Source organism: Orcinus orca, chromosome 5, assembly GCF_937001465.1.
Source record: "Orcinus orca chromosome 5, mOrcOrc1.1, whole genome shotgun sequence".
Taxonomy (NCBI): domain Eukaryota; kingdom Metazoa; phylum Chordata; class Mammalia; order Artiodactyla; family Delphinidae; genus Orcinus; species Orcinus orca.
The window spans coordinates 11,361,374-11,377,244 of NC_064563.1; the positions used below are offsets into that span (position 1 = coordinate 11,361,374).

Sequence of the window (15,871 nt, forward strand, 5' to 3'; positions counted from 1 at the left end):
GAGCTAAAACTATAACACTCTTAAAAGAAAATGTAGGAGTAAATCTTTGTAATTAGGCAATATCTTCTTAGACATGATACCAACAGCACAAGCAACAAAAGAAAAAATAGGTAAATTCATCAGAATTAAAAACTTTTTGGTTTCAAAGGATACCATTAAAGTGAAAAGGCAGTGCACAGAATGGGAGAATTCTTTGCAAATCATATATCTGAAATAGAATATATGAAGAATCCTTACAGCTTAACCATAAAAAGACAAATAACCCAGTGTTAAAAATGGGCAAAAGATTTGAATAGGTGTTTCTCCACAGAAGATATACAACTATCTAATAAGCACATGAACGCAACATCGTTAGTCATTTGCATTGGTAAATTGCAAATGAAAATCACAGTGAGATACCACTTCATACCCACCAGGGTGGCTAAAATAAGAAACAGCCAAAAATATGTGTTGACAAGGATGTGGAGAAACTGGAACCCTCATAGGATGCTGATGGAAATGTTAAAATGGTGTAGCTATTTTCAAAACCAGTTTGGCAGTTTCTCAAAATGTTCAACACAGACTTACCATATTGACCCAGCAGTTTCACTCCTAGGTACTGACCCAAGAGAAATGAAAACATAGGTCCACACAAAATTTTATACACGACTGTTTGTGGTACAAACATAATAATAATAGCCAAGAAATGGATACAAGCTATAAATGTCCATCAACTGATGAGTGGATAAGCAAAATGTGGTCTATCCATACAATAGAGTATTATTTGGCAGTAAAAAGGAATGAAGTACTGACACAGACTATAGCGTGAATGCACCTTGAAAACATTGTGCCAACTGATAGAAGCCAGGCACAAAAGACCACATATTGTATAATTCCATTTATATGACATTTCTAGAAAAGGCAGAGCCATAGAGACAGCAAGTAGATTAGTGGTAGCCAGGGGGTATTGGGAGGAACTGCTAATGGGCACAGGTTTGGGTTTTTTGGTGATAAAAATGTTCTAAAATTAGATGGTGATAGTTGAGAATCTCTGTGAATATACTAAAAACCGCTGAATTATACACTTTTAAAAGGTGAGTTTTATGGTATGTGAATTATATCTCAATAAATCTGTTATTTTTTTTATAAAGGCAATTTTCACATTTAGTCTGTTTACAATAAAAATGTATTTACGAATTAGTGGCATAATTTTAAAAAGAGAATATAAATAGGTGGTTCCTGAGGTCTTTTTCAGCTCCAGCGTTCTAGGACCCTCTACCAGTGAGCTTGTCGCCATGCAGCATAGCCCAGGGAAGTTATGACCTAGAGCCTGCAGGTGGGTGGGAGACAGACAGAGGCAGAGGAGGGAAGAAGGGAAGGTGTGGGGGACTTAGACAGTCTAGACCCTGAAGTCAACATCAGATGCTTCTATGGCCTGGGACTCTGCTGCCCCTCCTTTCCCAACCTCAAGACCGCCTCTGTCCTCCTCAGGGCTCAGCTCTGACATCACCCACTGCAGGTTGGATTCTCCAGGAAGCAGACCCCGCGACGGAGTTAGAAGTACACAAGGCTTACAGGGGACTAACATCTGTGAAAGGAAAAGAGGAGGGGATGGAATTAAGAAGGGGGGTGTCATCAGACTGCGATGCAGACCTCACGGAGGTCTCTGGAGGCTCAGCAGGAAGCCTAGAGGCCGAGTTCCTAGTAGAAGAGCCCTGTGTCATCAGGTGGAAACGGGTCAGCCCTTTACTGCTGGTCGCTGACTGACAGTCACGTGTGAAAACTGACTTTATAAAAATAACAGCTTTATTGAGGTATAATTCATATGCCATCAAATTCACTTTTCTTTAAGTGTATCATTCAGTGGTTTTTAGCATATTCACAGAGATGCTCAACTCATACCACTATCTAACACTTGGAGTTAAACTTGACCCCTCTCATTCCTCTCATGGATTCGTCAGTAAATCTCATCAGTTTTGTATAGAATCTGACCTCTTCTCACCACCAAGCTGTGATCATTCTGCTGACTTGGATTTTTGCAATGGCAAAAATTGTTTCCCCTCTTTTTTTGCTCTCTGCCAACCCTAAACTGTTCCCGATGCAGCAGTCAGAGGGATCCTTTTAAAATTAAGTCAAATCATGTCACTCTCCTGCTCAGATCCTCTAGCAGCTTCTACTGGCTTCGCTTCTCAGAGGAAAAGTCATCAAAATTGTCTACAATTCCTCACCTGACGTGATGCCCCCAGGCCCCATCTGCTCCCCCCATTCTTAGCTTTAGCCACACTGGCCACTCTGCTGTTCTTCAGAACCACTAAGGTCCTGCTTGGGGCCTTGGTACTTGCTGTCCCTTCATATTGTCTGCAAAGCTGGTATTTTACCTTCTTCAAGTTTTTGCCCAAATGTCCTGCACCTCATTTCTCAGTGACACCTTCCCTGACCATCCTATTTCAAACTGCACACCTTCCTCCGACACTGACAATCCCCTTTCCTGCTTTCTTTTTCCCCACGGTGTTTACTACCATCTAAAATCATATATATTTTATGAATGTATGTGTCTGTCTCCCCTCACTAGAAACTGAATGCCTTGAGGGATGGGAGTTTAGATGGCTCAGTTTCCAGTCTCCCTGCCCCGCTAAGTGCCTGATACTTACTAGGCGCTCAGTTACTATGGGTGAATGAATGAATAACTGAATGCACACCAGGTGCTGCGCTAGGTCCTTAAATCCTCATAACAACCTTCCGGAAATGTCCCCATCGTATACGTGAGACCTGCGTGGGTCTGACCGCAGCCAATTCTGTTCGCCTATCTTCTGCGCCGTGCTGCCCTCCCAGCAGGCCTTCCTAGAGCCCTTGCTCCTGTCTAAGGGAGCTTCATGGCTCCAGAACCTCTCAGTGCAAAAGGCACTGCAGGGAGTCACAGATGCACCCACTCTGATGTGGGGACCAGTCTTGGATGTAGCCCTTGAGCCAGCACCTTGTCCCATTTCCAGATGCTTCAGCTATGGCCTGGGGGTAGCGGTGTATCTGATCTGCAATTAATGAAAAGGAAAGGGGTGCTTTTGAAAAACTGGTGAAGGATTTAGGGGGTTTTTTTGTATATATTAATAATATAATGTGCCGTATAATTGTTTCTGGCTTCGGTTATTAAGGATGATTCCATTAGTGAGGGAAAACCCAGTCATTTCACCTGTGATTTCTGAAAATTGGATGTTTTCCTTTTTTTCATATGCGTACCACACTTGGACCAGTGTAGTTTAAATAACGCGCAGAAAACTGTAGCACGACTTCATTGTTTTAAAAAATCGACAGCTATTCTGATACATAAAAATACATGCATCTTAACACTCCACAGTGTCATCATGTTGACAGTGTAAATAAAGAAGTATTCTAATTGATCATTTATTAAAAGCAGTAAATTCAGTAGCAGTGAAAGAGTCTGGTGTCTCATTAGTGCTACTTAATTTTTCTTACAGGACAAAGCTCTAAAAACATCCGTTCATCTCCAAGCATTGAGAGCTTGCCAGGAGGAAGAGAGTTCACTGGCTCCCCACCTTCATCTGCTACTAAAAAGGATTCCTTTTTCAGCAACATCTCCCGTTCACGCTCACACAGCAAAACTATGGGCAGAAAAGAATCTGTAAGTATTTTAAGGACGGTTTTCTTTTTATCCTACATTTTCCTCTAGAATGCTGCATTTGTGAAAGCCTCTCTTTGTGCCTAGTTTTATAAAGTTCTTAAAACTTTTATGGACTGAAATGAACTATTTCATCAGAAGTATTTTTATTATTATAATTTAGTAATATTTTAACGCTCTGATCTATATTACACTGGGGTGGGGGTGAGGGGAAGTAGCATCAATTAAAATAAGTTGAATCCCAAATCTTCATCCTTTTTTTCCTCTACAAATGCCTTTGTCAAAGCCTGTACTGTCTTCTAAAATGCTAAGAAATAGCATTATACCAAACCATAGAATAAGACACTTAAACCAAGCTGTTTTTTTCAGTTTTAAGTATTTCTTGAAAATGAAAAACAGCTATTTTACCAATTGTTTTTAAAAGTTATACAGATTACCTTTAAATTATGGTGTATTGACAGCTGCTGTCTAAGATCCTTTGTATACATTACTCAAAAGGACACAGCTAACGCATATCAACTACAATACTTAAAAAATCTCATTGTTTCTGAAAAAATGTTTAAGTCACCTTCACAAGAGATAAAACATTTAGTCACACTTTATAGCTATTTCAACCCAGTATTCTAATATGAAGAATTCATCTGCCCACTGGCAGAGGCTGTAAATGCAAGGTCTTACAGCCAAGGACTAGCTGTCGCTGAAACAGTGCTAAGATGGAGGGGTGGGCGGTACAACCTTTGAGGGATAATTATTTAAGGTACACAGGCCAGATAACAGCATGGTGTCTATCTGCGTGACTGTATGACACTCAGCTTCCTGGTGCTTCCGCCACCTCATCTGCAAGTTAAACAACATACTTTGCCCTCTGAAGGGAAGAGTTCACCACATACTCTCTCGGGGCGCTTTCCACGTGCAGGAACCGTGCTTCTCTAATTTGTAGAAGAGCAGAGTGGAACTTCCATTTGCAAATGGCAGCTTTAATGCAAGCAGTTAGCTCTGCTGCCTCCTAAACTCCACTCCAGGAACAGTTAAGGTCATTTCAGATAAACCCTAGAGGAATAAGGAAACAGGAGAGACCATAGCCGCTAGCTTCTCGTTACTTGGAAAGCAGATGTTAAGTGGAAGCTAACTTAGCGGCCTAAGAAAGCTGTGCGTGCTAAGCCAGCAGTAGGGAAAAACCAAGAAGCGACCTGAGTGAGATGATAAAGCCCTCTAGAAGCTCAGGAGCTGGAAACGGGGTGAAGGTGGAGCTGAAGACATGAGGACTGGTTAGAAGTTTCTTCAAGAAGCGGATAGATTCCCATCCTCACTCTGGCAGAAGACTGGAGACTTCTCTGGGAAGTGCGAAACAGAATGTCTCTGGACTGAGAGAGATCAGGAATATTCGAGTATGAGACCACCCTCCTGGAAAAGGGTGTTGAATATATTTAAATACTGAATTGAGATCCCCAGGCCTCACCCCACTTGCTTCCCAGAACACCAGTAAGTATGTCCCTTCAGGCAGGAGATTGGAAGGGTTTTCTCTAGGCAGACGTCACAAATTAAAAAAACCTTAGGGGTTCTCCAGGGAAATAGCCAGTTCACTTTACAGTGAACTCAACCATCACAGGCCCATCTAAGCACAGAAATTTCTCTTAACTTGTAGTTCACACTATTTTATATGAACAAGACAGGCAAGAATCACCAGATACTAGAGGAGAGCATCTAATAGTGACAGACAGGCAGAAACAAATAGATAAAAAGCAACTGGGAAGAAACAAGTCTTTGCAGGAGAACGCTTCAGAAAAAAATATTCATCCAGAGAATAACAACAACAAAAGCTATTAGAAATTAAAAGATGACATCTGAAATGTAAAACTCAATAGAATAGTTAGAAGATAAAATTGAGGAAACCTCCCCAGAAAATAGGATACAAGACAGAAATGGAAGGTAAGAGAAATAAATATAATAAATAAAAAAAAGTTAGAGAACCAGCCCAGGAGGTTCAAAATCTAAAAAAAACAGGAGTTGCAGAAAGAGGGAACAGAGAAAGTGACAGGAAGGAAATAATCAAAAATATAATTCAGTTAGTTTTTCCACTAATGAAAGACCTGAGTTTTCAGATTGAAAAAGGTCATAGAAGGTCCCACATGAATAAAAACAAACCCACACCCAGATACACCACCGAAAAGGCTCAGAACCCTGGGAACAGAGATATCCTACAAACATGTAGAGTTGGGGAAAAATAAAGATTTCCAACAAAGGGTGAGGAATTACAATAGCTACAAATTTCACATGGCAACACCAGAAGTAAGACAATGGAAGAGAAATTCCTTCAAAGTTCTGAGGGGAAATTACTTCCAGCCTAGATTCAGTCCCTAGCTAAGCTAATTATGTGTGAGGGCCACTTTCAGACATTCAAGATTCAAAAAATGTATTCACATGCGCCCATTCTCAGAATCCACTGGAGGATGTGCTCTACAAAAATGAGGACAGGTACCAAGGATAAAGAATACATGAGAACAGGAAATAGAGCAACCAGAGCGAGACAAAAGGATTCCTCAGAAGGGTAATGCAGGGAATCCCGGAGTATACAAAGCATGACTGTTGAGCAGATCCAAAGAGCAGCAGCCGGCCCGGACGGGAGCAACTCAAAAGGTTCCAGACAGTTTTCTCTAAAAAGACGAAATTGGAAGAATGACCCGTATATTTGGACAAATAGAGAAATTTACACAGCTACAGGTGAGTTTAGGTTTGAATTAGTGATAACTTTTTAAAAAATGAAGCCATTAAAACACAGGACAACTATATGCCAATAAAAATGAAAAAAACAAAAAACACAGGACAAGGTAACTCCAAAGAAAACCAAGGGTGTATAGGAAAAGACAGAAAGGTATTGATAAACACTGTCACTGAGCCAGGCCTGGAATTTACATAAACATTATGGTGTAAGTCTGTTGACTGTTAATGGTGATAAAAATCCATTGAGAAAGGTGGGTGGGGAACTGCGTTTGCTTGGGGAGGGGAAGGGGTAGGTGGTTGTCAGAAGAGCCGCATCTTCATCTTCTTTCCTGGAAAATCAGCGAATAATACTCTAGAAAAACCAAGAGGTGGCAATATAAGCTAGAGCTATAAAGGTGAGAAAAAAAGCACGCGTAAAAGAGTTGGAAGTGGTTGCTAGAGCAGGAAGCAGAGGGTGGGGCTGTGCGAACTGCTTTTCATAACAAGCCTCGTAGAACCATTGGACTCTTTTCAGCGTTACATATGTAACTCAGGTTAAAAATAATAACTAAAAATCTCAACAAAAATAGGATGTATTGGCATAATAAATTAGTAGAGGAGCTGTCTGCCTGTACAAAGAGCATGTCTCTGAAGAACCAGAGTAAGGAATAACAAGTGAGAAAGCAGACGGAGACAGGTCTGATTTGCGTTCTGTCCTCTTCTGGTGCCATATGGGTTAGCCTACAGCACCAACTAATTACTTTTCTTTATGGTGCTACTGTAACTTAAAGCTGAGCAAAAATAGAAACAGAGTACGTAGACCTGCTGTGAACCCAGAAACAGAATGCCCAACTCTTATTCAAAAGTTAGTATATTGCCTAAGTTGTGGGAAGTAAGTAGACAGAACTTCTCAAGAGAAAGCACGGTTTTCCGAGTTACAGGTTATTATTTTAGGAAATAATTTATCGTGGTCAGTGCTCTTTGCCACATCATTCCAGTTCTGCGCCACTCTGGGCACTGGACGGGATTGCACCCCCCCGTCCCCTGGGACCCGTTGGAGCTGTGTGGCCTGTTGTGTCCCGTGAGTTGGGAACGGCAGTGGCAGGCATGTGTTGCCACTGCAGGGTTTTCCACAGTCCTCTCCTTCCCTCTGGCACAGTGAGCAGAACCCACGCGTCAGCCCATGATAGACATGGAGCCTGAGTGAGAAACAAGTCTTTATTGAGTTAAGCTGAGATTGTTGCTTTGCACAGCGTAATGCACAGTTGGAAATGTTCAGGCCCAGAGCTGAGATTCATTCTCCCATGGGACCACCAGCGTGGTCCAGGTGGCACCAGAGCCTGTGACGAGGCACCGACCATCCTTGCGCCCACGTTGCTTTCATTTCCAGCCCCATTTAGTGTGATACAGGGGTTTTCCATGTCCTTAGAAAAGTTCAAGGTAATTTTTCATTAACATCATCATCATCACCAGTTTCTCACGCAGCAGGTGGCCAGAAACTGAAGCAAGGACATCTGTTGCTTTGGGTCCCTAGTGCCTTAAACTGTATGATGCCTTTCAGATTTCAAGACTCAGCTGATCTTTTAGAGTATCCCAGGGTTAAGAAATGGTTGATGTCAGTTAACAAAAGGCTGAAATAGCAGTTGAAAACAGACATTAAAACAAAAGTAACCGGGCTTCCCTGGTGGCTCAGTGGTTGAGAGTCCGCCTGCCGATGCAGGGGACATGGGTTTGTGCCCTGGTCCGGGAAGATCCCACATGCCATGAAGCGGCTGCGCCCGTGAGCCATGGCCGCTGAGCCTGCATGTCCGGAGCCTGTGCTCCGCAACGGGAGAGGCCACAACAGTGAGAGGCCTGCGTACCGCAAAACAAACAAACAACAACAACAAAAGTAACCTAGTAAGTCGCTATCAACCTAAAAGTGGTGAAATCTGCTTATAATGTGTCTAATCTTATCATTGAGAAACAATTTTTTTCAACATCAATATAGGTATGACGTATTTTGGACAAGAATCACGTATTAGGTCATAGAACTTATTTCCTCTCACTATTGCCGTTTATGGATCATAGAAAGACTTTCTGTAATCCACAGGCTACCTTTTTTAAATGAAGGTGTATCACATTTACTCCGGGTAATGCCCCCGATCTGGTTGTATAATAGAAGAACACAAAACTCAGCTAAGACTATAGAGAGGTAACAAATTAAGCTTTGTGCGATGTGTTCATAAAAGACATTGTTTTCTGAAATGCAAGCAAACTAGTAGGAAGTTTTAAGAATTGACCTTACTGCTTTATCAGTGGTAGTATTGTTTTGAGGATTGGTATTTATTCATGAAGACGATTTTCCCTCTGCTTTGTTTCCCAAAAGAGTCTTTAGGGCTCACCTAATTCCATCCAGGTTTTAATCAAGCTCTGATTTTTTAGTCTTGAGGAAGTTGGCAATTTTGATACTTAAGTTTTCATGCTTTATTTCGCATAGTAATATAAATGACATCCAGTACTTAGTTTTCTAGAAATCTATTTTAGTTGGTCATTCATCTGACTGCTAAATAAATTTTCACTTGTTTTAGCATCATTAGTCATGCTCTATGATTGTTGCCAAGTCGTTTTCCAAGAATATCTTTGCTAAGGTTCAAGATAGGGAATATGAGAAAGACTCTAAAATTGATTTGTGTAGGTGAATGAGTTCTAATCTTTAAGCACATTAGCCGACTAAACGATCTTTTCTGAATTCCTGATGAACTGCAAGACATTATGCTATGCTTTGTGATAATTACATACCAATCTCCAAAGATCTAAACTTATAAATGGTTCAGAATCCTCTCTAAACCACAGGAAATCAAAATTATCTGAGCTGAAAGTCCCTGCATAAGACAGAGTGTGTAATGAACTACCCACCACCTGCGGATTCGCAGCACCACTGGGGGTGCCACCCTGTGTCTTTGTGACCCCCGCACGCACTCATCTTTGTCCTACAGTAGTTTGAACATATGCCTTTGTCATACTAATAGGATTTATTTTTATAGTATTCATTGATCTCTCCTTTATCACAACAAAATGACAAAAAGTTTCAGATGAATGAAAACAGATTTGAAAGCAGACTCATACTTCTGGAAGTATAGACAACCTGAACATTACCTGATCGATCTACATTACCTGATTACATCATCTCAGGTCATGTTCTAGTAATTGGAATTCAAGACATATCCATATAAGACATATGAGAGCACTCCCAATGAAGGTGCTTACAGTGAAATTGGGGAGGGGAAAACACATCAAAAGTGAAGTAATAATTACACTAAATAAAAATATAACTCTACAGCAGGAGAGGCATAAGATGGTTTAATGCTATCCAACAGTAAAGACAGTAACTAATATGGATTCAAAAGATAGACCACCATGGGCTTTATTGGTCCAGACAAGCTTCGTGTGAGAGATTAGACTTGAACCACAGACACATTTCTTCTTCCACCAACTGCAACCATTGTTTTCCCTCATGAAGACCCCGAGACTTCCTAGGAGAGACGGTGGGGGGCGGATATTGAACAGGCGGTCAGCAGTGCCTGCCGTAGCTGTTCTCTCCTCCCTCACGTCCTCTGACAGAGTGTAAGATAGTTGGGCTTATATCAAGTTGCTTTTGGTAAGAGTAAGAGAAATTACTGTCTCAAATGAGGAAGTTTGTTGCTTATTATCTAAAATAACAAGAGTCCCGAGAGAGGCAGGTGTGGAGTTGGATGATTCAGCACTGGGGTCACCAACTTTCCATTCGGCCACCTCAGTGTGTTGGCTTTGTCCTCAACGTGCTCCCGGTCCCGCCATTTTTCTCAAGAAGGCTGCCACAGAACCCAGCAGGTGTCCTGTCACCCCTGTCCCCTCACACGCACACAGCGTCTTCTAGAGAAGTCTGTTTGGAAGTTCCCCGGCAGGCTTTCCCTCCCGTCTCATCGGTTGGGCAGAATTAAATCCCATGCCCACTGTAAACCCAGTCAGCCAGGGGAAAGGTTTAGAGAAGTCCACGGCGGTGGGGAAAGGTGGTAGGAGCGGGTGACCAGACACTTGGATGGACCAAGTATCCCTGAAGTATTAATTGCCGAAATGGTTCATCTAATCCTTCCCTAAAACATTTACGTTTGAAAAGAGCCTGTTCTATTGTATCAGTGATGTTTTAGTTGTAGATTTTCAGGCAGCTTGAGTTGGACTGGTAGTTGGAAGAGGGAAATTGAGCAGTGGCCTTCCCAGTAGGTCAGAATTTTCCTGGCTACATGATTTTTCTCTTCAGTCAGTGATGTATACTTCCTAAGAAGGTATATTATGTGGAAAGTATTGATTATAATGGATTTTTTATGGGCTTCTGCATGGACTTGAAAACTGGCATCTAGAGTGTATCTAATTACAGGACTTTTTTCAAATAATATATAATTGTAATCTCTCATTTAATCAGTAATGCTAAGGATAACTGGATTAAAATACAGTCCTATTGAAAATACATTCCCATTTAAGATAGTTTATTGAAATGAATAGATATAAAATGAATTGAAGTATCAGTTTTTCTGGCTTCTTTTTTAAGTCTCACGATAGGAATTTTAATTTAAGGCCAAAATGAACTCAGATAGTTGATCCATGATATTTAGTTGTCATTTGGTGTCATATGAATCGTGCTCACATAACAAACAAGTCTTTCTGCCAGTGTGTCAGCTCGGGGTCAGGGAAGATGGACCATATCTTTGTAGGAGTGTCCCATCCTTCTCTCTCTCTCTTTTTGCCTTACCCAGTCCACGTAATATCATTGCAAGGAAATGTGAACATCAGAGGGAACGTCATAAAGAACGCTCTGTTGTCGACAGCTTATAGGATGACAATATTAATTTAACTTCCGTTAAACAGGTTTTATAACCAACTTTTAACATCTTTATGCATCAATACATTTATTTTTAACCAAAACATCTGAGGAGCCTCTGAAAACAGAACCACAGGGAGTGGAGTGCTGAACCTTGACTCAATGCCCATTTTAGGGCAGTGAAGATGTTGCCCTCTGGGGTTGAATGAGATGCTTATCCCCTCGCGCTGGGCCCTCTTCCCCCATCATTTGTCTTCAGCCCCATAATCTCCATAAAATGCCAAGATGCCAGACCAGACCATGCTGATCACTGCCCCAGAGGCAGAAACAATGGTTTGCGGAGAGCTCAGGTGAAGCAATTAGAAATATTTAGAATCCCTGGCCAGAAATTCCTGTGGGTTTGCATTATCCCAAATTAAATGTGTCATTGATAGCATTTGCTTCCTTCCAATGGCCTTTCTTGAAACTTGACACTTATTTCACCTTTTAATGCCACGTTACCTTAGGGACAGTAATTTGTGCCGCGAAGTGCACACGTGCAGGGCAGGGAAGGAAGTGAGGCCTTCCCATTGTCCCGTGCAGATGGCAGTCAGCCAAGGCCAGAGGCCAGACTAAGGGGACTGTTGGGTGGTCCTCCTTTTCTGCCTCCATGGCACCCCCAGCGCCTCCTACCCAGCGCCGTCCTGCTTTTAAGTCTTCTACCCCTAACACCTCATCATTTATCCTTTGAAACACCTATGTTTACTTTTCCAGGATGCTGTAGTTTTAATCCACTGGGCTTTACTCCCACAAAGAATGGCTTTGCTCCTGTCGTAGGAACTCGAGGCCTACTGAGCCAGGGGCAGGGGGAACTTTGTCAGGCGGCCTGCCCCTTGCCTTGAAACCTTCAGGCCGAGTCACGCCTTTCTGGTTGCTCCTTGTGCCAGAACTGCTGTACCCAGAGGGTCAGTCAGAGGCCTGGGAGCCTTTTTCCTTCCCTCAGCCCTGCTATCTTCCCCCCACTGTTTTGCTCCGAGATGCCCATGTGTCAGGCATTCATGGATTGGTGTGAGTACTGGGAAGCTCCCGCCTCCCGCAGGGGAGAAGGGAGCAGTGACAGGCATCGCCAGTGCAGCCTGGGCACTGCTCACGAGAGCCCCGCGGAGGGCAGGTGGGTGCCAAACCCAGCCTGGGCGAGGCTCACCAAGCAGCAAGCCTGAGCTGGGGGCCGTTTCTTTCTCTGCTCAGAGGTAGTATCCATTCCCCAAGTCCTGTACCCAAAGGAGGTGACTTCTTTCCTAATTAACTTAAAAGCATGGCTGAGGTTAGTAAAGGCCCCAAGAGGGAGTTGCCATTGTTGGAAAGATTCAGAATCTTTCTATACTGTGGCAGTGATGATTAAAAAAACATGGATGGTACCAGGAAAACCTGCTAGCAATGACACAAATAACTAATAATAAGATGAGAAAAGAAAAATAAAATTCATTTGACCATAAAAATAATAATAAACATAATCATTTACACAGAGAGTTCACCATTCATGCTTTATTAAGCCTCTTAATAAGCATGTCTGTCATTACAAATGCACCTGATTAACTGTCATAACTTTTTCATTAGATTAGTAAACTTTGCTCATATACGCTTGACCTTCGTCTGAGGTGTTTGCTTGTGAGGTACAGTTGGTCACGAGCAACTTTTTAAAATACGTGAAAAAAACAACCGCCAAGACGGCTCCCAGCCCTGACATTACAGTGTGGCAGAAGGATTTACAAAGCCTTGACTGTATGGATCACCAGAAGGTAATATGGTGCAGTTCCCAAGCTTCCTTTTTATCTAAGATGATGGCAAAGCCACTCCTCCTTTCCCTCAGAATCGTTACCAACTTAGTACAGTTCCGTCGATAGCCTCATCATTAATAGTCAAAACGGCATGTTCCAAAGTTACCTGGGTCAGTTGATAGAAACTTTAACAGCAGTAACTCAAAGCATGATGATTGTAGTAAGCCAAGAACAAATTAGCTTTATATTAAATTCTGAAAAGTTATGGGCTACCTTGGAAAATGAGAGAAAAGGGTAAAGAAAAGTGCTTCAACTGGAAAAGTACTTATGAAAGGGGCCACTCCTCCCCCACCCCCATCATTTATTCGTAGACCCCTGACTAGACTCTGAATCCTGCTTTTCTTGGTCATATTTCCCAATTGTCTTTTCACCTTTGATGATCTTACTGTTTTGCTTTAACACTTCTTTTACCTCGTTCCTTCGTCTGGAGCATATTCCTTTGCCATTTCATTTTGTGTAAGACTCTATTTGTATTTTTTATGTATGTAGTAGGCTAGTTATGTTTCTTGACCTTGCAGAAGTGGCCCTCTGTCAGGGATGTCCTGTTTCCCAGCAGTACGCTCCCCTTTCATCACCCAAGGACCAGGGACCAGCTGGTCCCAGGGTAGTGTCTGGCCTGCATTCGTGGACTCCGTCTGCAGGCTGCAGGGTCACAGTGTTCTTGTTTCTGGTGTCTGCCCCCAGGTGGGTGAGGCTGGTTTAGAGGCTTGTGCAGGCTTCCTGGCAGGAGGGGCCAGTGCCTGCCCACTGGTGGGTAGAGCTGGTTCCTGGCCCTCTTGGGGGCAGGGCCGTGTCAAGGGGTGTGTTTAGAGGGGGCCGTGGGTTCAGGAGGACTTAGGCAGGCAGCCTGTCTGCTGATGCATAGGGCTGTGTTCCCACCCTGTTGTTTGGCTTGAGGTGTCCCAGCACTGGAGCCTACAGGCTGTCGGGTGGAGCCAGGTCTTGGAACTAATGACCCAAGCAAGGTGTCACCCTCCAGCGAGAGTCCACGAAGATGAATACTCCCCGATATATCTGCCACCAATTTTGATGCCCCCAGGTTGAGCCACAGCTGCCCCCCGCCTCCCCAGGAGACCCTCCGAGACCTTCACGTAGGTCTGGCACAGGTTCCTGTGAAGTAACTGCTTTTGCCCTGGATCCCAGTGGGCACGAGACCTTGTGTGCGCCCTCCAAGAGTGGCGTCTCTGTTTCCCCCAGTCCTGTGGAGCTCCTGCAGTCAAGCCCCGCTGGCCTTCAAGGCCAGATGCTCTGGGGGTCCTCCTCCCGATGCGAGACCCCCAGGTAGAACTGTAAACAAGGTCATGAAAGTTTGCAACACCTACCTGAGTTCTTTCATGTGTCCCCTCTGATATCTCAAGGATTCCACTAACAGGGAAGTGGAAAGAACTGGCAAAGTGATATCATTAACCTGCCCACGTACACACGTACAGTCCAGAAGTCGGCGGGGGTCCCAACATGCAGAATTACGCCCCAATCAGTCTAGAATAAACTCTGAGAAATGCTGCCACACCGCTTAGCATCAGGGTGTGCTCAGTCTACATTCTAGGTAGTCTTCTGGGTCTGGAGCATATTTGTGTACTCCACATGCATCTCTTACTTATCCATCATGGTATAAAGATACATATGCTGTGAAACATCAAGAACAATACTTTGGAAAATGAAATTGAAGAAGAAAAGAATGAAACCAGCAAGGAAACACTAGGTACTAATGCTAACATTTACAGAAATCTTAAGTTCATCCCTAGACAACAATCAAACTTTAATCTCATCCAGCTAGACTATTAATAGCTATTTACTGCCCGGGATGAATGAATGTTGAGTTTTTTCTCAGTGTCTATAATCAAATTCACCCGTCCGTAGGCTCTGTTATGACTAAACTCCATTTTGATACCCTTGATGAAAGTCTCCAAACTAGGTTTGAAGGTTGGGTCAGCACAAGATTTTTTTTCCCCCCCTCAAATGAGCAGTCCTGATTCTTTTGCCAGGAACTGAGATTTAAATTTATGAGATGGACTGATCAAATGTAAAGACTGTTTCAATCCTGGACCTTGCATTTCATTCCAAAGAGAGTGTCATTATTTAGGATGCTTTGAGCTGACTATAACGGAAATCCTGACTCAAACCGATTCAAATAGTAAAGAAAATTATTAGCTCAAAAAAGTCCGAAGACCTGCTCATTCCTGGCTTCACATCAGAATCAACTGGAGAGCTTAAAAAAATACTGGTAACAGAAGTACTGAATCAGAATCTTTTGGGTGGGGCTTGGGTCCTGGTCATTGTTAAAAGCTTCCCAGGGCTTCCCTGGTGGCGCAGTGGTTGAGAGTCCGCCTGCCGATGCAGGGGACACGGGTTCGTGCCCCCGTCCGGGAGGATCCCGTGTGCCGCGGAGCGGCTGGGCCCGTGAGCCATGGCCGCTGGGCCTGCGCATCCGGAGCCTGTGCTCCGCAACGGGAGAGGCCACAACGGTGACAGGCCCGCGTACCGCAAAAAAAAAAAAAAAGCTTCCCAGCTTGTTCAAATGTACAGTCACGGTTTGGAGCTGATGATTTAGAAACTCATCAGCATCTTCAAGGGCCCCAGTTCCTTGCACCTCTCTGCCTAGCCCTGCTCAGAGCAGGCCCTTCCTCAGGTTAGAAGCAAGAAAAGGAGAGAGACCGACCGTGTCTTCCTGCGGCTCTGGATTGGGGTGGCCTCCCCTTAGGGGAGGCTCCTGGCTGCAGGACCCTCTTGCGGAGGAAAAGGTGGAGTGAACACGGGGGGCACCAGCGTCCTCGCCGCTCCCGCGCGGAGTTAGAGTTCAGTCAGCCCTGCCACGTGCCGCCGTGATCTCCAGACCGAAGCTTTTATGCAAACAGTTACCTCTGTGGGAAAATATATCAATTTGATTGTCATGAGTGTATTGAT

At 43.5% G+C, this 15,871-nt stretch overlaps 1 protein-coding gene across 8 annotated transcripts in view; it reads left to right on the forward strand.

Moving 5' to 3' along the window:
* Positions 1 to 15,871, forward strand: part of TBC1D5 (TBC1 domain family member 5) — a 548,696-nt gene that overhangs the window by 491,074 nt on the left and 41,751 nt on the right. For all 8 annotated transcript variants that reach the window (XM_049710184.1, XM_049710183.1, XM_049710187.1 and 5 more), the window contains one exon: positions 3,453 to 3,616. In XM_049710184.1, the coding sequence (XP_049566141.1) occupies positions 3,453 to 3,616 (164 nt within the window). The remainder of the gene's footprint in view (positions 1 to 3,452; positions 3,617 to 15,871) is intronic.